The following is a 21,245-nucleotide window of genomic DNA, read 5'->3' as shown; positions in this document are numbered from 1 at the left end:
GCCGCAGTACCTGTTGTCAGCATTTACAGCTTCGGAAAAACAAATACAAACCTGGTCGTACAGGTCACCCTGCTCCCTACTAAGTAATTTTACATTGGTGCTTCTATTCTTTGTCAACTACCTGTATATTGGAAAGCTTAAGGGGCTTATAAAGCAGGTAAACAATTTTAAGTATACTAAGAGTTCAGGCCATACTTCTGTTTTTTAGTAGGTTCTCATGTTATGTTCCAAATGGAATGGATATAAGATAAAATGTGAGGGGTAAAGGGCAGACTAAAGGTCAACCTGACCTCCATGCCATTCAGGGTATGTTGTTCATACAAACAGCAATGATATACTTAGTCTTTGCATGAAGGGGACTGCAAGCTAATGACGCAGAGGTCATTTAATTGCCATATGGAAAACACACATGCTACACTGTATAGATCAGCTCATTTCTATCCTACCTCGTTTTACCTCATATATTTCCTGCTGGGCGAGTTAAACAACTTTATTGTACAAACATCACTGTTCTGAACAAAACCACAGCATAAATGTGACTAAGAAATATTGCTGTATGTTGTATGTAGTGTAGAACAATGTGGACTGGTTTGGTAATAAAGCAGTATACACATACTGATGATAAAATGCATTAAAATGAAATGTACATATTGACAATAATGTTGATATATTTTACAGGAAATTAACTTTTCTAGAACCAGCATTGATTTCTAAAGTTAATCTGAACAAAATCTATTTGGAAAGAGTTAGAAACTGCCTGGTGTAAAAGTGTGTCTCCTTCAATTGAATAGAAGAGCTTTGTTTTAAAAATCCCATTTATGATTTTTTTGCCTTTGTTTTCTCCTTTAATTACAGCAAAGCAGGATTAGTCATTGGAAGTCTCTAGGGAACTATCTACAAAGCCATCTTCAAAATTAAACTAAAGGCAGAATGGCAGCAGACACTCAGTTCTGGAAACAGACAGCTGTGATTGATCGATCTGAGGTGGCTGGATGAATATTACAGAACATTAATGAGAACAAAAGGAAAAAAATCCTGCTACTTAATCGCTTAAATTAATTCCGACTACTATTAATGTCAGTCCACAAAGAGACTGAGGAAAGGGACACGGAGGTAAATATAAATTACTGGCTATCATCTCCAAGGAACAAGGAAGGTAATTTCCGCAGGTGAAAGGGACTTTTCTTTAGTATATTTACAGTTTGGATGATAAATATTCTACAAGGTAATCTTGAGGTTCCAATTTGCATTTGAAAGGACAGTAGACAGGCATTATGTTCTGCTCACCACTGTCAACCATCCTGGATTAGGACCAAATGCCTGCAACAAGTGATTTCCTAAATCATGTCAATAGGCAGAATATTTTAGACTCATGAAGATACAGAAATGGTCTATATTTTTTTATTTTGAGTATAAGTTTTTGCTATTAGCTTTACCGAAATACAAGTCAAATGCATGCTTAAAAAAATGTATTCATTTTTTTGTAGTTTATTTTCTCACAAAATTCAAGTGATTTGCCACAAACCTATTTATTAAAATATACATAAGAAGTATTGTTATGTAAATAGTCATCTAAATCTTAGGTTTCATAATTGAGGATGTTCAAACTGTGTCAGTATGTAGCTTCGCTTACATGGTGGGTACTTGTAAGTACTAGTATGTGAACGGGGCCAGGGACTTGATGATGTGATTCGCGTCATTGTGGCCCCACCTCCTGGTGCGCCAATGGTGAGATTTACAACATGGGTGCGTGGCCGAGATTATGCAAAACGCTTAAAGACCTTACGATATACTGACTTAAATGTGTTTTGTTATAGATATAGTTAGACATCTTGGTGCTTTACAAAGAGGATGATAATAATAATAATAATAATAATAATAATAATAATAATAATACATGGAATGAGTGTGCAACTTTACACATTGCCGATTAAAACCATGTTCCTGAGTCAACAGGAGATTTTAGCATCATCTGAAAAGTCAAATATTGCCATTAAAATTGATACTATCATCATATTTCATTATAACATTACACATAACTAAGATGCATAGGCGAATATATAATACTTACAATGTACGAATCTTGGGCATATGGTTGAAACTAGTGAGTGGTATCCTTGTAATGTTGTTATTGTTGAGTGTACTGAAAGAAAGAGAACATAAATTATTCATATATCATTGTTTTCTCAACGTAATAATTATGTGAAGAAGAACAGCACGACTGATATGAGCTAATAAATGTGTTCCAACACAACAGTGGGAAATCATGGTGACAAATATGCAAAGAACAATTTGTCAATTCTCATGGGAGCCATTTTTTTTAATGCAGCTGGCAATCACACATGGAATGAAAGATTATTATTTGGCTAGCAGAGCGCTCAATAACAGGTAGTGAGTAACACAGATTGTATCAACTGGCTGAGGTATAACATGTCCAATACAAGCATATCAAGCTGGGTGAAGTCAAAGTCAGGGTAAGTCTAGAAAGCGCAGAATTGCACAAGATGCTGACACGTTTCATTGGCAGTAGCAGCAATAATATTTATAGCCATGAAAATTATGCCACATGCCTACCAATATCTGTGCAACCTCATACAGGTATTCACGTGTATCTTTACCTTCAAAGCGCTCCAGAATCATGACAAACTACGAATTCTCTCATGCAATTTGCTATAGAATCATTACTTGACTTTTCGGATTTTGGCAAAATACACAAAGTATACATAAACATACATACATACACACACACACACACACATATATATGTATACATACATACATACATACATACATACATACAGTAACCTCACACATTTTCCCCATGACCAGCTACAATTGTGATTCCGCTGCTTTATATATCAAGTTATCCCCGCATCTCTTAGACTATGAGCTTATTTGGACAGGGCATCTTTACCTTCAGGTCATTGTATGATGCTATTTATTTGTATCCTGAACACCTTAATGTACAGTGCTAAGTAACATGTTGGTGTTTACAAAGAGGATAATAATAATAATGATAATAATAATGCTATGAGATACTTTCCATCATTTAAAAGCCGTTTCCAGGGACAAATATCAGATAAATCAGTATACATTTAGGGGGAGGAATTCATCTTACGCCCCCCACCCGGAATAACGCTGCATTAAACGTTTTACCGTTAACAGGGTAAATTTAACCCGGATTTCTGCTAGCGGCTCCCAGAGCCGCGAGTAGAAAGCAGCGTTAAAGATTTCCGTACTAACGGTAATTATGCGCACTATTACTGTAGTAACAGTAATAGTGAACAGGCCAATTAAATTCCCCCCTTAATGCCTTAATTTAGTTCTTATTCATTCTAAATGGGGTGCACAGAGCAGAACACCGTTTACTCAGCACTTACCCATTGTAACAAGACCGTAATACAATTCTTTTACAATCTATGTAGCTTGAGAACACCACACCTATCCAACAGAACAGGACTTCTAAATAGTATCATAACACAGTTTTTATTACACTCTATAGAGACCCAGGAAAATATACCCATCCAGCGCGAAATACTAATTTTGCTTTAAATTTTCATATTTATTATATTTTGATGTGTCAAACAAAATGTAGATACTAAAAATGAAATCCAGCAAGCAATGTGTTTCCTAATGAAGTCAAGTGATTACATTGCTGTATTAACATAAGAAATCATTAGGTAGCTATGCAGCATTAATAAAGCAGTCGGATAGTTGTACTTTTAAGAGACAAATGTAAAAAGAACTTCAGTTACACAGTGACCTGGACGCAGTAAAATACACCTTGCAATTACCTATTGGCAGCAGCAGAACTAGTTAACAACTAGCAGGTAATGCAAGTGATACGTATTATGACATTTCTCCTGCTGGTAAGAAAGTGATATTGAAATCACAGACGACTGCTAAAATGTCAGCATTCAATTAGGAAATTCAAGGGGAGACAGCTCACTTACAATAGTATTTCTATATTGAAATTGTTCATATAATCTATGCTGTCAAGTCCACTTCCTAATAGATATCAAAGAAGCGCTTAAAGAACCACTAAGCCACAAAATTGAAATTTTCAGATATGAACCATGAAGAAAAAATACATTGTTCAGTATTATCCTGGAACTACACTACAGCTCTGCTTCCCTCCAAACACGACAATCTGCTGCAGAGTGGTGAAAGAGATACAGTGTGTATGTGTGTATATCATCATCATCACCATTTATATAGCGCCACTGATTCCGCAGCGCTGCACAGAGAACTCACTCACATCAGTCCCTGCCCCATTGGGGCTTACAGTCTAAATTCCTTAACTCACACACAGACAGAGATGGGGAGAGACTAGGGTCAATTTTTGATAGCAGCCAATTAACCTACTAGTATGTTTGTTTTTGGAGTGTGGGAGGAAACCGGAGCACCCAGAGGAAACCCACGCAAACACGGGGAGAACATACAAACTCCACACAGATAAGGCCATGGTCGGGAATTGAACTCATATGGGTGTGTGTGTATATATATATATATATATATATATATATATATGTTTATATATATAAATATATATATATATATATATATATATAATAGGGATGCTCGGGCTCGATTTTTTGCACACTGAACCCACCCAAACTTAGAGGATCCAAGTAGGCCCGCGAGCCAGCTCGGTGCTTTCGCACGTCCTCTGATCTGAATTGAGGCAAAATGTCATTGTTGCGTTGTCGGATCTTGTGCTCACACAGAAACAGGGGTAGCAGTGTTCTTGTCACTCTCCAGTCTCCAGTGACATTGCTCAGTGCCATTGCTCACACAGAAACAGTGGTAGCAGTGTTCTTGTCACTCTCCAGTCTCCAGTGACATTGCTCAGTGCCATTGCTCACACAGAAACAGGAGTAGCAGTGTTCTTGTCACTCTGCAGTCTCCAGTGATATTGCTCAGTGCCATTGCTCATACAGAAACAGGAGGGGTAGCAGTGTTCTTGTCACTTGACAAAAATTTAATGGAAATTAATGTTATTGAGGTTAATAATAATGTAGGAACAAAAAAAGAGCCAAATTATGTGATTTTAGCAAAAACATAGGGGGTTTAGAAAAAAATAGAGATCCAAAACCAAAACACGCGAGGGCGGTTTTGCCAAAACAAAAACCAAAACACGGGAATCAAGGAAAATCTCTAATATATAAATAAACATATATATATATATATATATATATATATATATATATATATATATATATATATGGTGTATAGTGCATGAAACACATCAGGATTTTTCTATATTGAAATATATGTACATACCTTTTGCCACCACAAAACAAGCGATGAGTGTTTTGTAATTTCAGATGATCAAAACAAAACCCTCCAAGAAACACTACTACTGTCCAGAAAAAATATGGTGTGAATAATTAGGTGAAACATAGAACCATCAACACAATAAGATTCAAGGTCTTCAATGCCAGTCATGCCTTCTGCACAGCCATTGTCCTGATGTTTATCCCTATCCATGTATAGAAGATTACATTGCTATAAAGAGTTTTAATTCCATGTAGAAATGTGCCCCTGTAACTGTATCATGCAGTTTAACAGCATTGTGTACAGTTTAAATAAAATGAAGTTAGATTTTTCCCCTTTGCGTGTCATCCTTAACAAATGATCACTTTTGTCCACCTAAACCGGTAACGAGAAAAGTCTAATGTGAAGCAATTGCATTATATTGCTTTTCTATAATGCAACTTACATATTCCTGGCTATATTTTAATGATGGCAAATGCTTCACAGAACATGCCATAAATGTATTTTACAATGAAGTTGTATTAATCTTTGCAGATGTAATGAACTAGTGTAGTCATTAAGGTATAGGAAATGGAGCTAAATCCATAAATTATTCTACAAATTACCCTGGTGAAAATGAAATTAAAACATGCCTCATCTTAATTATCATTTAAAAAACTAGATATGATTATAATGTATATAAATATGTTGTTGTATCTAAACTATGATACCACACAGAGTTAGGCATATACATTTCCCTGACATCTTTAAATTTTCAACTTTATGGGATATTAGACTGAGAATGGCTGGAGATTCACCTAGACAAGGGCATTGCATGCTCTAAGAGACTATCATAGACTTTAGTACACCTCTGTGTATCCAATTAGAGATCTCTCGGCTGGCTGGCTAGCTAGCAAAGAGGAGCTGGATGATGCTGCAGAAATGTTTTTAAAGAATTGAATTGATCTAAAATAACTTAAACGAAAGGGCATTACATTTGCAATTATGGGAGTCTTCAGTGTGTGTATATAGTTATACACATCAGGCAGTTACATACATTAGGCAGTTAAATACATCAGGCAGTTATACACACACCAGGCAGTTACATACATCAGGCAGTTATACACACACCAGGCAGTTACATACATCAGGCAGTTATACATACATCAAGCAGTTACACACATCAGGCAGCAACATACATCGGGCATCTATGGGCAGCACGGTGGCTTAGTGGTTAGCACTTCTGCCTCACAGCAATGGGGTCATGAGTTTGATTCCTGACCATGGCATGATCTGTGTGGAGTTTGTATTTTCTCCCTGTGTTTGCGTGGGTTTCTCCCACACTCCAAAAACATACTGGTAGGTTAATTGGCTGCTATTAAATTACCCTTAGTCTCTCTCGGACTGTGTGTGTATGTTAGGGGATTTAGATTGTAAGCACCAATGGGGCAGGGACTGATGTGAATGAGTTCTCTTTACAGCGCTCCAGAATTAGTGGCGCTATATAAATAAATAGATGATGACGGTTTACAATCGCTAGTATTGCCAGCCTTTCAAAATACATTGTTATTGGTAACTTAAGCAAAAAAAATACTGCTGACGAAGATTTTTTTACTGACACAATATCCTGCTTTATCAAAATGTTACCAAAAATCAATGTAGAAGTACAATGAAATGGGAATTGTAATCCTACACAGTCTCAAAATCGCTGTTGTGTGACTCCTGGGTGTATTAGTGTTGTGCCAAGATTGGCCCAATATTTACTGACTATAACTGTAGTGCAGAAATTGCTGCTTGTTTTTTTACTGATGTATCAACCCCTAGCTATCACCATCAATCACTATTGGTAAATACAGATACCGTACTTCTCAGCAAAGTTGAATGTATTTATAATAAACTAAATAAAGTTATTATATGTACTTATGTATTTGGGAATTGTTTTTCACCAGTCAGTAGTGCAGAATACCGCAACATCAGCAGTACACGTATGTATTAGAAATTACAATAGTCATTTTAAATGACTATTTTCATTATATGATTTTACAGAACATTAGTGCACATTAGGGGGTACATTTGCTAAACTGCAGGATTGAAAAAGTGGAGATGTTACCTATAGTAACCAATCATATTTTAGTCATCATTTATTTAGTACATTCTACACAATGACAGCTAGAATCTGATTGGCTGCTATAGGCAACTTCTCCCCTTTTTCAAATCCGCATTTTAGTAAATATACCCCACGGTGTTCTAATATATATTTATTTTACTGCATTTACATGTACAAGCTGAAAATAGCTTTCACTTATGTCCGCATAATGCTAACTACTATATGCATATACCTTAATGTTTCATAACATGCATTCACATGTCCTTTTAATATTGGTTTTATCGGTTTCATTTTGTTTATATGAAATAAAGAGAAAATCAAAATCAGTAATGTTATTTGGAAATACTATCTCATAAAAAAGGATTATGTTTTTTGTTTTTTTTAAAAACGACTTATTAATTTATCTTAGCCCCATATGTCTTTTAATCTGTACCGTATACCTGCATCAGCTCACTCAGTCCATTAGTATAAAAAAATTAGCATACTGTTCCACCAATTCACTGAAAGACTGTTCAAACTTGTACTAAATGAAGTTCATAACAAAAAAAAACTTGGTCCACCAAATATGCGTTTCATTCCACATTTGGCTGCACTTTGCATGTTTGACCTTAAGTGTTCCATTCACAGACTATTAATCCCACAAAATGTGAATTCACAAATTAATTACGGAATAGCAAAACATGATCAGAACTCAAATATGGTATCATTGGAACTAGATGCCTCAAAACTAGATTTGCATGAAATTTTGCCACGGTTTTATTCATTTCTACAGGAGAGAAAGTTGTTACGCCACCTCTCGACGCTGACTGTGGCTCTTCTCTGTACAATGTCAGAATCACTATGTCTATAATTTAAGATTGCTTTCTAGTATGTTTTATTTTTATACCTTGCACAATGCAACAGATTCATGGAACTTCTGTGAAAGTGTCAAATACACTATGCCTCAAGTGTTAAATCATCACATAAAAAAAACACAATTGTACAATATAAAAAAAAACAACATTGTTTTGTGGAATATAGATATCATTTTTATTTGAAATGATTTTTCCTGGTTTTAATTTTAATGGTCCCTCGAGTACACCTTTGTCTACGAGGATCTTTAGGAATGCTATGTTGTATGTGTAATGTCTTTGTTGAATATTTTATTACAGTACAGTGGCATTAACAGCGAGAAATAACCTCCAGTCAACTTCTAGGCTTTCAAAGAACATGATTGGTAAGACCATGAAAAATTAGATTTTCGTTTCAGCCTTGCCACTCTTGCAGTAATAGGGAATTAAATATAGCCCAAGTGCTGTTCAAGAACAATGTATTTCTGCCTTGAAACCTATCATTTCTAAACATGATGGATAGACATTAATGGACATATCCCAAAGCATTATATGTCCTGAAAATATTGTTATATTAATCAGGTATGAATAATTGTTCAAATAATACTGTTTAAATGGTTTCTTTCTTCCTGAGATGGGATTTATAATGAAAGGCATAGCAACTATAGCATATTGCCCATTAATGGACTTCTACAAATATTTTTAGCGCTAGAACTGTTTCTAAAATTCAGGACTTTTTATGTGCCTTTTGTTCCTATAAGTATCCAATAACCCATTTAGACTCTTTGGGGGAATTCAGTTATCCGCAAAGTGGATAACTGAATGTTATGGATGTTCCGGAGAAACTGCGCGGTGGAGATTTGAAATAAATCTCCATTCATCTTTCCTTGCTGGCAATGTGCGCGGCACGATGGCCTTGTGCCACATCACCGCCAACTGAACCTTCGCCTTTGAAGCAGGGTTTTGTTTTTTTGTAATATTTTTGCTCTCAGTATTTAAACAGTGGAAAAACAATTATACTATTATAACCAAGTTTGATAAACATGTTGCAATAAGAATTGTGGTGTTCATGTAGACCAAACCAAGGCATGACATACGTAGATGCATCTGCTCAGCACTTAAGTGTTACACATTCAGGGGCATAATCAATTAGTATTTGCAGCCGCCATTAAACACGGCTGCACGGGACCCATTACCACAACATCGAGGTTTTCTGTGCGCACCAAAATCCCAGATATTGCGGTACCGTATTGGCACTTTACACACACAGCTGCACGTAATTGCGGCCGTGAATCCTAATTGAATACCCCCTTTAATGAGAAAAGTGTCTTTAACACCTGTGGGAACCAAGTACAACATTTGTGCAGCTTATGAAAATGTGTGCAAAAAGGTTTGCAAATTAAAACTCATTAATTTAAGCCTAGTGTTGAGTTATAGAAATTTACCAACTGGAGTTTCTTGTGTCTTTATTGTGTTCAAATTCAAATAGATAACCAACAATCCTATCTTTGAGAACTGGTTAATACAAGCATTTTTATGCATTTTATATATTATTAGTTGTAGTAATAATAAAAAATGTTTTTATGGTGTTCCCAGCTGAATAAAAAAATAAATAATTAAATGATTTTCAAAACAATGAGTATTCTTTTATTTTTGCTTGTATTGCCGTACTTTAGTACACAAGTGGGCAATTCGGTTACATATATATATGTTGTTTATTCCACTAAAATGTATTTCATGCTCTTTACAGTGGCAAATTGTTGCTGCTCGGTTTTACTTTATTGAGCTGTGAAAGCATCTACTAGAGGTACTTCTCACCTCTGTTCTACACTGTGGGAATATTCACAATTCATGAGTTTTACAGATCATTTAAATTATTCAATATATCTATAAATGTTGCATGAAAAATGAAGACAGGATCTTATTATGTATAGTATTCTGGTGCTTAATATAAGTAGTACATAATATAGTTTGTATGTTATCCCTCGTCAAATATGGACTCTGTTTTATATAAGACGTTGTCTAGATATATTTGGCTTGATATCGCAACTAGAAATAAGAATATCATTGTTTCAAATTCTGATTCCCATTTATTGGATTTTTAAACCAAACTATTGATAGACAAAAGAAGACACTAAATTTGGTATCTGGAAAACAATCGTTAATTCCCTAAACTAAGATACTGTAGATTTACAAGATCATACTAAATTATAAGGTGATTTTCAAGAGCAAGTAACATCACTTCTGTAAATTAATGGACAGTGTACCAAGGTGTTTACTGTCCCAATGCAAGACTCTTGGTACTATAAACAGTGAAATATACACCAACAGGGCTTCACGGGTGTATTCACTTCCTCTATTATAGGTGAATAATCCTGTTGTTTTGCAAAGCAGAAGGTTCCCAAATCCCAGATTACAGCTGTTTAAATACATGGAAAAATATACAATTCACCAAACAGGTGAATGCGATGTTTACTTTGTGTTCAATATATAAAATAAATATATGGCCTCGTACCAATAAATAATATAGAAAAATCCTGGAGCATTTAATTACAGTAATCTCATATATGTTACCAAACCATGGAAAAGGAAGGAAATACACAAATCCGGTTGGAGAATATCTCAATGTTTATAACAAGCCTTGCATTGTAATCATTTATTGGTGATTTTTGCTATTCGGGCAAATCACACAGTTTTTTGTAACCTAAAATATTATTTTATTAAGCTAAAATATGTTAAATACTTTCTTCAATTAAGTTCTAGTTTTGATACATCAATAAAAATATTCATCTATGGGCAAAACCAAGTTGTTAAAATAAAGCTTGGCAGAATACATCAAATGTAATAATTACATATAAATGTTCCTTTCATGACATGTGGTGACCATTTTTGACACTTGCCATTTTACAAACACAGTAGTCATCAACAGGTCTCTTTTCATATATTGAAAAGAAAATTGTTGGATTTTTGTAATTTATTATAGGATTACCATACTCCATTATTTTTTGTTACTCTGAGCCTTGCTAAACATTGTGTCACTGAAAACTATCTGGAACTACCCGCTTTCTTAGTCTAATACTCATGACCTCAAGCGAAGGGACAACTTCAACAAGTGTGTATTGTAAATACAGAATCAATATTATTATTTGCATAAACTGGAACAGAAGGTAAGAGCAATGATTGTACAGACGCCTTTAACCCAGAAAACAGTCTTGTATCAATCTACACTTTTAACATTTTGTGACAATTCACTGCCCATGAAATACCTATAACTGAAAAGTAAATATGAATTTTACATCAATAAGAGGCGATATTTCATTGGATTAAACACACTAAATTATGAAATATCTTCTTTACCTTATCAATATCAGCTAGAATTTGTGGAACAAAATTTTGGGAGGCAGTAATAGACTGAAACTAGCCCAAAGCTATACCAAGCACTTCAGTTTGATATAGTGGAACTACAACTTAAAATATATCTTTGTTGAAATGTCTGAGTGTGTTTCTCTATATGAAAAATAACATTTCAGTCACGGTGGCCTGTCTTGTCATCAGAATGTACTTTAACCTAACAAATTCCCTATGACAAGGTTTAATCATAACATAACAAAAACAAACATAACAAAACATTCACATTTAAACAACTATTGTTCTTAACTGATTAAAATCTAAAACATATCCTATAATATATATATATTGTACCAATACATTCATGTTAAATATTTACTCAATGTACAGCTTGATGACCATGATATGTTCAGAAATTCTGTTCATGTTTACTATAGTCTTGATATTAATGAAAAGAAAAAAATATTTTACTGTGCGTGTGTTTAATAAATATCAAAGTGTATGCACAAGCGTGGGTGTGTTCATTTTTAATGTGACCTGGCTAATAAAACAGCTGTATCTTTCAAATTAAAGTAGTAAACCAGGAGAATTTTGAAGCTAAGATATTCACATGCAAGACTTCTATGTTCGATTTGGTTGAAAATGGATTTAAATTAAGTCATCGTGAATTGTCAAGAATTCACAGAGGAAATGAACTGACTACCCCTATGTACAAAGGATGCCTACCTTCCATATTTCATACTAGTTGCTCATTAGAAAATCTAATTTATATTTGTAATAGTTATGACTATTATATTTAATCATTTAAATGCAAAATACATTATATAAAGCATTGTTACTTTATAACAATTAGCCTGCCTAACATTTTACAAGTCTAAATTTACAGTATACTGTATATATTACTATAACATATTAAATGAATTCAATGACAAAGGAATTTAAACAAAATAAAATGATAAAGAGTAGTGTGCTGAGGCTCTCTGATGTTAAGTGTAGGCAGACCTCACGACAATGCAAGAATCAAAAGTTGGGAGAAGAAACTTAAAAGGCTCTTAAAAAAAACCAAAATGCAAGTTTGTAATTTAACAAAAAAAATGGCAAAATATTCTATTTAAACAATGTAATAATGGCAAGAAACCATTCCACAGACTAGAGCCAATTAAATACACGACTTTGAAAAATATATCAGTGGACCCCTTCAGTGGCAGATGAATATGAATGAACATTGTCGGACACACTGTGCGTAATTAGGAAATTGAATTTAAAATGAAGAATCATCACAAGATAAATTATTGTCATTGGGAAAGAAGCAGCTTTAGAAAATGCAATACAATCATCTTTACGCCACTGTTCTTGGAATTTAACTAAGGAACCTCGACCAGCTTATTCTTTAGGAAAGTATAAATTTTGCGCAGCATATCTAAAGAATAAATGATACATTAGTGGGTATAAGTATGATCAAATTAGAGCATTATCTTTCCCCAAGGATTATATTGTTTGTAGCAAATTGCAGGAATTTCATTGGCTAGAGGACAATGAAGGAAAGACTGCAAGTCCTACAATGGGATACTCCTAATCAGATTAGTTTAGATTTTCCAATTAAATGTCCTAATTAGCTGAGATTGAATTTTTGGCAGAAATAATATTTTGGAATTGATAACAGAATAAAGTTAGCTTTACAATATATCTGAATGTATATTTGTACATAACATATATCAAACTTACCATTGAATTATATAATGATTTCAGCAATACAATTATCTAAAAATAAAGTATCTACATAAAATATAGAAATATTACAATAGAACATCAAGATATTTTCTCCTCTATAAAGAGTATTCCTCAGACTCCGTTTCATTTAGTAAAAGCTGTTTAGCTTCATCAGGGTAATGACATTACATATACAAATTATAGTTATATTTTTACTATTACAAGGTATAACAATCCAAATTTATTTTGTACTTCTTATTGCCTAATGAATCCAGGTTGTCATTTCTATAAACTTTGCTTTTAGGCTCAATGTGAAACACAATCCTATGCTGCTAACCAATCCAAGTTATGTTTCTATGCTCTGCAAGAATGGGACCAAAGCAGCCTAAAATTATAAATTAGCAACTTAAAATCATGGAAATGAAAATGTGTAAAAAGAATTCTAACTGGAAAATGAGCAGTTTGTGAACACTAAGCCGTCATTATGTCAAATGTATTTCGTAGGAGTTTATGAGAGCTCCAGCAGGAGCATATCTTTTTCAGGAAGGAATGAGGCATTACATTTTCAGGAAATAGTATGTCTCCTACTGTCCTGAAATAACATTTCTCACCATGTTCCTGTGGGCAATCCTGCAATGGTCTGTGTTGCCACTGTATTTGAACCCACAGAAATGATTGTCTACTTAACTGACAACAGAGTAAAAATATTGTGTTTGAAATTGCAATCTGAGGAGTGCACCCTGCCTGGTTGCTACTGTATATCTGTGCCAGAACTGGTAAAATTGTGTATTAAGGTATACTACAGTAAATGTGTCTCAATTTCTTTTGCATAAATGACCTAACAGTTTAATGTCAAACATTTATTTCCAGTTCGTAAGAAAGACAAAACTGTTAATGAATGTCAGGAATATACAAAATCCAAGGGTACATTACATGACTTAATTACATAGTAGAGGCAGTGGTACATAATAAGAAATATTGGGTACCCTGGAATTACTTTTTAACAATAGAAGAATTATGATATATTTGAAAATACAATTCTAACAAGGTTAAATATATAAGAATAATTATATCATAATTTGAAAATCTAATACAAATAGATATGAGGATTTGTAATTAAACATTTCTCAAAAAATATATTTAATTTTACATTTAATTTCTTCTAACAAGAATAATAATAATATAAAAAGATTATGAAAATGTTATAAGGTGTCAGGAGTAAATAACAAAATATTAAGTTACAATGAAGCTGAAAAGCAACCAATTCTAATTACATATATTTTACTCACCGAAAAGTCTATCCCATTTGAAAGACCTGCTATTTTGCTGCAATCGCTAGATCTTTTTATCTTGGTGCAATACGAGCCGTTTTAGCTACTAGACTGGTACAGGATAGGTCCATTTGGTATCACATGGTAGTAACAAATTTAAATATGGTTGGCGCATGACTGTATTTCTGCTGCATTATGACAATTTCTCGCAAACTGCATCTCTTTCTGGCTTTAATGGGCTGAATTCTGAATGACTGGGAATCATGTTTATGACTAACGGTAATAAACCTGACATACTCTAATTTATGTTCTGTGGTCCAATCAAAGTTAAGACAAAGTTTTGCAAAGATGCAAAGGGTGTCCTCAAATTTTATTTCCAGTTAATTGTGCAACACTGACTGGGAGGCATGGTTTGTTAATAATAAACAGTGTATGCAATTTATCTATGTTTCTGCTCTTGGACACAGGGAATGATATACCCTTAGCACAAATACATCTCACTAGGTATATTTGAAATTGGATATGTTTTATTTATTATTTTCCTACAAAAAGTTTGTAAAACTGAAAAAAGCTTTATAAAGCTTTTTGGAATTAACTTTTTGCTCTGCTCTCTGATCTCCATTTATATATTAACTCCTAAAATGCAGGTCACTGACTATTTTGAGTAGTACTAACTCTGATTGGTTGAAATGGGTCAGGCAATAGGAGGACATATTTTATGCACCAATCATCGTCCAGACACATTTGAAATCTAGCATCTGCAATGCAGCAAAACCACATCAAATGGGAGACCTGTAAGAATCGCATAGATCCTGTTTATCTAACCAACATGGGCAGCAAACATCCAAGGTCATTATAGGACACCCATTCTTGGTCAATCTATAATTTTGATGCATTTCAAAGATCAAAAATATGACTGTAGTCTGCACGGAGTCTTAGTCAACCACACGAAATAAAATCTCCTGACAGCAGGTTTATAATACTGAACTAAGCTGACCCTTGGAAGGCCTTATTTTCTAATGTTGACAAAGTTTCCCCAAATACGTCAAGTTACTTTGGTTACTATATTATTTTTCAGACCTCATTCTAAAAATACATGTTTTCTTCATTCTCTGATTACTCAAAACAGGCTCCTATTGTGTTCTATCAGTGGTACCATCTCGTCTTCACAGTTCAGATTTGATCAAATTACAGTCCGTTAATGAAAACAAATTAAGCACATATAAAGGACTGCAATTTCTGCACACACAAATATGAAAATGGAAAATAAAATATCCAATTTCCACATATTTTGATTGCAATCTTATTTCTTCAAGCAATGAAGTTGCAAAGACATAACAGTCATATGATATAACATCATACAAGTTACATGGCCGGGGAGAATTTTACTTTCATTTTTTATTTAAGAAATATTGATTTCTACTTTACCTTACCTTGGTTTGTGTTGTATACAGGAAATATATGTGCCTGCCACCTGACAAAATAGTATTTGTTATTTTCTGGTTCTTTTCAGACTATGGATTATATATATAATGGTCAAAGAAAAACCCAGCGTGGTCTAGCTGTGATTGGTGAGCTATCTAGGCGGAAAAATAGTGCTGCTGCCTTTGGGGAGTGAATGCAATCGCTACCATCAATAGATACAGATTGTATGCAAGAGCCCCTGACGCGCTTCTGATTCTGTTCTGAGATGTGATGTAATTTACAAATGTTGTAATTTAGCGTTATTTATTATAAAATGTATTTTATATCCTAGAAATTTAACACGGAACTGTTACGATATCATATGTATAACATGGGAAGGGTTTTAATTTGACAGTAAAGCTTTCCATGATGCCTGTGCTTGTGACTATCTGAATTAAATAAAATTAAGTTCCATTTCGAGAGAATAGAATATCTGCATATTACACAACTTAGAGCAATGTTACGGGGGCAATTATAAAGCTTGTATAGCTTGATAATGCTTTCATCACTTAAATAACAACTACATCTGTAGCTCAGTCCTTCACCAACCTAAGTAACTTGATTCAGAATTGTAAGCAATTAATTAATTAGACACTATGAAGAATCTAAACACTTTGAAGAATTGTTTGTGCTCAATGTTTTAATGTTTATACTGAAATTGCCATTGAAATCTAATAGATTTTAAGACAAAAAGCGCCCAGCTAATTACAAAACAATTTACAGAGATTTTACAGAATTGACATACAGTAAACTAAACATGGAAATCAACCTGATATTGCAAAACTAAAAAATATATGAAAATACTACTTTAAATCTTCACATACTTTTTGTCTCTTGCTTTTAATCAAGCACAACAATCGCAATCTCTTCCTCTATCTCCCAAACAACAGAGTTCATAGATTCTAGTTTCTGACAGATAGAGAAGGACAATGTTATTGTAATATTTATCTACTACATCCTAATACCACATTGAGTTTTTGCTTGACACAACTGGTAAGGATAACTTATACTTATACTTGGTATATGGTGAAAGAGCGGACTATATAAAAATCTACTATAGTTCATGAAAAGAAACACAAACTATTCTTCGCTACACTTTAAATATATTTTTTATAGAAATATTTACCTATTATGCCATTTTAAAACGTGCTTTGTAGCAAACATTATTATGGGCCATCTTATTAACTTTATTCTGACAAAAAGAAATAATAAGTGGTTTGCAGATCTGCCAAAAAATAATGATAGTATTATTTCATGAAATTCCAATGGCTACCTGAACCACAATGATTTAATATGATGTAAACCTCAAATTGATAGCTAATTATTGCTGGATAAGTAATTTCTTGGCCTCCAGCCCTGCTTTACCACTGAGAGGGGGAGAATGTAGGGGTCATTGTGTTGACACATGCCTGTATTTTTAAACTACAACCCAATTTCTTAAAATGAAAAAAGTTATTTGAATTTTATCATTTAAGGCTATTGGTTATATAGATCTTCTAGTGCAAGTCAGTTATAAAAGATTATATTAAGAACACTATCCCGTCCATGTCATCAATCCGAGTAATTTCTCATTTAAGGAGACTGAAGATATGTTCACAAGACGTGGGACACAAAAAATGTGCTACTAATGTAGTGTAGCTAAAGAACTAAGACCACAATTTGTAATACATGTAGAGGAATAGTGTATACCTGAAACTGCTAACAAACTATTGATCAACTGTGCAATATCAATTTGTTTGGAAAAAACTGTAATATGGATTTCACATGTTGCTGACCGTGAGGGAGGGGGGCAACTTCTATAATATACAAGATGTAAACGAGCAGAATTAATTGTGCACTACAGTGTTACTAAAAAATGGCTTGGCCATTGGTTAGTCTCAAAAGCTATTGACCGAGCTGGTGTTTAACGCAACAAGGTTGGAAAGACTGCTTGTGCCATGTTACTGAAACAAGTGCCATGATTGCATGCTTAATAATATATATATATATATATATATATATATATATATATATATATATATATATATATTTAACAATAAAAAATACAGGTCAATCTGGTTCAATAAGGCAAAAAGTTTAGCAGTGGTTGCACTTGTCCATTGATTGAATATACATGTATATGTGCGTATTTTTCCATCTACAGTAACTATATACAAGGAAGAGGTGAACATGAAAGGTGAGCGGTTGAAGAAGATACGAGTCTGATATATTATATAATGGAAGGACAAAATGCAAATGAGACGGAACTTTGAATCAAGATCACCAGTATTTATGAGCTTGCAGTACTGCAGGTGTCAAATATTGGTAGAATGATAATTGGAAGGGTGAGTTTAGGCACCGCTCTCTACAAACTATCAACAGTCTTTGGGAACTAATTTGATGATATCGGGGGAGGATATTGCATTGAAATTAACAGATTGCTGAAAGTATTATTACTTCCATTTCACTAAAGGTACAGATCTTCTCAAAGGAAAAGTTGTAAATATACATGGTCAGATAAAGCCTTTCCTTAAAAACTATATTTCATAAATGTGTGTTAATGAAGACATCTGACTTATATATTTTTACTTAAGTCATACTTATTAATACTTATTAAAAATCATTAAAATCTTACAACCTAATTTTAACCCACTTATGTGCTGACTAATGAAATACAACATTTCTTAAAAAAAAGATATATTTTGACACTTTGTAGTTGTTATTTGTTTACTTTATTTGGCAGCACAGTGGTTAGCATTGCTGTTTCACAGTGATGAGACCCTGGGTTCTATTCTGAACAGGGCATCTGTGCGGCATTTGTATGTTCTACCTGTGTCTGTGTTGGTTTCCTCCACATGCTCCAGGTTTACTCCCGCAGCCCCCCAAAAAAATATACTAGTAGATTAATGTTAGTGAATTTCTCAGATAGAGGAAATAGATTGTAAATGTCACTGTGGCAGTGACTGACGAGAATGATTAAATAATCTTTGTAAATCACTGTGCAATATGGCTATATAAAAAATACTCAAGGTGTAAAAGTATAGAACTGATATTATATTAACCTTTCTACATACAGCACAAACATATTCTGTAATGCTGTACAATCATGGAATCAAACATGTAAAGTATAGTGTGAAAATATTCTATTATTTTTTTCTAAATGAATTGGTTTACATAGTGTACTAAAGATTAGAGAATAGTTACTGTAAATGTTTGAAATCTTTGATTAACTTCTAAATGTAGCTTCGACTTAACATGTGCGTAAAAAAAATGTTTAAAAAATGCCGCATTGGCGGATCCATGATCACAATGACATCAGTGTCTTTGTTGGGTCCGCGTACGTGACTAGTTTATAAAGTAATTGGCCGCACCCTTTTCTCCTAATGCTGCTCAACGTGAAGTTATGTGTTGGACATACAATTATATCTTCATATCCTCATATCTATAATTCCAGATATCACTCAAAGGCCATAATCAAATATATTGTTCTTAAATGGCAAATATTCGTTTTTATGCCAAAATTATTGAAATTAATTCCTAAAGAAACACAATGTTAGATCTGTGAACTGTATAATGTAAACTACTACAGTCTTGTGAGGGCATCTAATAGATCTACTTCTATTCTATGTCCTAACTAAAATCATTCATGCATTGGGTTCTGTATACTTTCCTTTACTGCGCTGGTGTAAAAGAGGACTTTATCTTATTTTATTCATTATTTCTTGGCCAATTATATTATTCCCACCCTGTGTGTGTGTAAACGCCACCATCAAATTCATGTGGCTCTAAAATTTATTTGATGTTTATGTTGTCAGACCGGTTTACATGCGCTGGCATAAAATATTAAAGCAGAGTTGGCGTAATCATCTTATATATAGAACTATATATTTGAGATTAAGCTAATTATTAATGAATGTCACACCTAGGAGATGCCTTAGGAATTGAACCAGCGCTCAAATCCATTGCTACGTAACAGAATATAACACTGTGTTATCCAATGATGGCGTATTTGTGCTATTTGGTGATATCAAGTGTACTTTTTATGTTTTATATTTGACATCACAGGCTCATTTTACCCACATATCGGTATGTCATCTAGATCATATACACTAATATCCATAGATTAAAGATACCAATTCAAATACTCAAATGGATTAATTCAGACATGAGATTAGTGATTTACATTTTATAAAGTGTAACCTAACTTATCCATATGCAGTAAAATGTATGAGCAACAAGACTAACACTTCTTATACTTGTGCGACAATATTGGTTGTTTATGTGCTGTAAAGAAATAAGATTTGATAAGTACTTTTCAGGTAAATACCACTTGTAACTTAGTGTATTCTATTTTGTTACATTTTCTCCACATTCCACAACAGTGGTAAGAGGTGATATTGGAGCCAAATGTAGCCCTTAGGAGATTTATATGTGTGCCCCCTACTCGGTAACGGAGATGCCCATGGGCACTTTGGCTACCAGTCTTGAGTATAACCAAACTTAGATTAATATGCCGTGTGGATTGTATGTGAACATCAAACTGGTTCTCAGATAACAATAAAAAGAACCATTGCATGAGGGTGCATTTACAGTATACCCAGAGCAACCTAAATCTTCTCTCAAAAATGTAATTTGCAACCTCTTGAGGGACTAAGGATCCTGAATCATGTAGCCCACCCCTATAACATTGATGGCTCCTCAGATTCCAGACTTAAGATATATAGATTATTGAACATATTTGACTTAAAGTCATATAGGACAAAGGCCTCTAGTAATACCAGTTTTACTACTTTTGTTGTTGCTCCTGAGTGTGATCCACGATGTAATGTGCCCACTTTTACTACAGTGATCATCACCACTACTGCAGATGTTGTCATTGTGAATGGAACAAAAGGGGTTTCCAGCAGTGAGGAGTTTCTTTAGATCATCATGAATATGCGCATATCATCAGACACTGACTAGAAGTGTTAGTTTATACTACTCTAACACTATATATAGCTATGCACAATTCAATTATTGTTATTCCACATATAATATAGGAATGGATATTCGTCATATAAAAATCAGCCCTTAATAATTACACAGACTCGGAAAGATATTGGATGCTTGAAGACTAGATCAATCGAGCCATCTGCAAAGGCAGATTTGGCATTGCCACTAAGAGGGCATACTGCCCTGACCATGGTGTAAGGTAACTGTAGTTACGTCTGTATTTCATTATTTGAGCTGTTTTTAAACTAATGATAGGGTGTTATTTTTTTTACAGTCTATCACAATGTG

The 21,245-nt window shown here is 33.9% G+C and overlaps 1 protein-coding gene across 1 annotated transcript in view; it reads right to left on the bottom strand.

The window, feature by feature from the left end:
* SLIT3 (slit guidance ligand 3) overlaps nucleotides 1–21,245 on the bottom strand; it is a 488,331-nt gene that overhangs the window by 147,008 nt on the left and 320,078 nt on the right. The window contains exon 7 of the mRNA XM_075209818.1: nucleotides 2,072–2,143. Within this exon, the coding sequence (XP_075065919.1) occupies nucleotides 2,072–2,143 (72 nt within the window). The remainder of the gene's footprint in view (nucleotides 1–2,071; nucleotides 2,144–21,245) is intronic.

The sequence above is a fragment of the Mixophyes fleayi genome, chromosome 4, assembly GCF_038048845.1.
Source record: "Mixophyes fleayi isolate aMixFle1 chromosome 4, aMixFle1.hap1, whole genome shotgun sequence".
NCBI classification, from domain to species: Eukaryota; Metazoa; Chordata; class Amphibia; order Anura; family Limnodynastidae; genus Mixophyes; species Mixophyes fleayi.
Note: the sequence above shows the minus strand (reverse complement) of the source record. Positions and strands in the feature narration are given on the sequence as shown.